Genomic DNA, 1,857 nt, shown 5'->3' on the forward strand with positions numbered 1-1,857 from the left:
GAAAGAGAGGCCATAGTGGCATTGACTAATAAGATTTCTAAGACCATGGTGAAAATCTTTATGCTATAGGGTTAAGCGAGGATAAAAAAAAAAATCACACTGTATACACAGTACGAACCCAAGTATTTAAAATGCATGGCTTATGGTAACAGTCAGTCTGTGGGAAATAGGCAAGAAAGTGCTGTTTTTCCTTGCTACTTTCCAAATTTTCTTAATAATTATATATTATGACTACAATGAAAAGGCAACTTTACCTTTAAAGTGTTTGCTACTGGGCAAGCTAAGTTCAAAAAAGTAGAAGTTTGATAAAAATGGTTTGCTATTGACAAGGAAGATACACTGGATTTATGTATTTTGAAACATAACTACTTATCACAGAAAAATTGTAAAATGCAGAAAATATAAAGATAGAAACTTAAATTACCACAATCCAACCACCTAGAGATATTTAGTTGTTCTTTTAACAGAATTCAGCTTGAACTGTTTAGAAACAATAATCCTTCACTTCCATTCTAGTGAGAACACCGACATCACCTGTTTAGCAGAGGTGTACTGTGAGCCTATTCCGTGCTGGGCCTGCTCTGTAAGGACGGGTCTCCGGACAGAGACTACTGAAGGACAGTTGCTGATCGTTGCCTGGCGTGCTTTCTCACCTCGCGTGGTGTTAGCAGTTTAGTAACTTGAATGTTTTCTGGGGAGCCAGCCCTTTCCCATTCATGCAAGAAGTTTAAGTCCCCAGCCTACCCAAAGAAGGAGTAACCCAGACGTAAGTCCATCTATGGATTCAATATCTAGAGCCACAGAGATTCATTAATTTGGGCCAATAAATGTCAAGTTTTTTTTAAAACATTGAGAATAAAGGTGGACACTTATCACACTGAGCGTTCACTAATTAGAGATGTTAGAAGTCCCCTAGGAAGGAAGCAGTGACAATGAGTGGGTTGCTAGATGGGTCTAGTAGACAGTGGCCATGCTCCACGTCCTCCTCCCCACTCTACTCTTGTCAGAGTCTCTGCCACCAGATGCTCAGCTCTCTAAGGAAGGAGAGACATCGCCAACATGCTTAGTTCTAGCACAAGAAAAGGGCCCAAACACACACTGCTGAATAATTCTCCTGACGGACTTAGCAGCATGGCCATGGAGGAACTGGTGGTTCTATCACGTGAACTCAGGGTACTGGGGCTGCAGTACCTCTCTGGCCAATACCACATCCTATACCCCCCACCTCAAACACTGGGTTTCTACCTGGGCTGGAACCACTGGCCTGCTGTGTCACCAGCTGTGGTACTGGTATGGTCACCACATGATTCTCACACAACCACCCTGAAGTTGTTATCTGGAAGATTCTCATGCACCACATGGTTGTTACATGACCACCTAAAGAAAAAGATGGATGGGGAAGTGAGGGCCTTTCCTAGAAAGCCTTCTGTGATGAAACACCACAAAACCAGAGGGGGACATGAGGTCACTGAGCACACCACACCTCCTTCCTCTCCTGAGCACTAAAAAGAGCAAGGAGGGCACCCCTGTGGCTCCAACCTGGGCAGCCACCATGATGCAGCCACTCCTGCTCCCACTCCTGCTGGCCTTCTTCCTGATCCCCAGGGCAGAGACAGGTGAGTGACCATCCCAGCCTCAGACCCCCAGACCTATCCTACAGACCTCCTGCCCCTTCTGCACATCCTGGATCCTTCTACCTATCAGGAACATTCTGAAACCCAGGTCCAGTCCTTCTACAGGACCCCTCAATGCTGAGTGCGCCCTCAGCAGGAATGCCAGGGCAGAGACTGTTCTTAGGAAGAGCCAGTGGGTACTGTCCCCTCCCCAGGTCTCACCCTTGTCATCTGGAAGTGCGTG

General features: G+C 46.0%; 1 protein-coding gene across 1 annotated transcript in view; it reads left to right on the forward strand.

Moving 5' to 3' along the window:
• The first annotated feature begins 1,555 nt into the window (after positions 1–1,555).
• The window catches only part of LOC100957388 (granzyme B(G,H)-like), a 2,430-nt gene continuing 2,128 nt past the window's right edge, over positions 1,556–1,857 (forward strand). Inside the window, exon 1 of the mRNA XM_003801994.1 lies at positions 1,556–1,616. Within this exon, the coding sequence (XP_003802042.1) occupies positions 1,556–1,616 (61 nt within the window). The remainder of the gene's footprint in view (positions 1,617–1,857) is intronic.

This window comes from Otolemur garnettii, unplaced genomic scaffold (genome assembly GCF_000181295.1).
Source record: "Otolemur garnettii isolate 467f Iridium unplaced genomic scaffold, OtoGar3 scaffold00225, whole genome shotgun sequence".
In the NCBI taxonomy this organism is placed as follows: domain Eukaryota; kingdom Metazoa; phylum Chordata; class Mammalia; order Primates; family Galagidae; genus Otolemur; species Otolemur garnettii.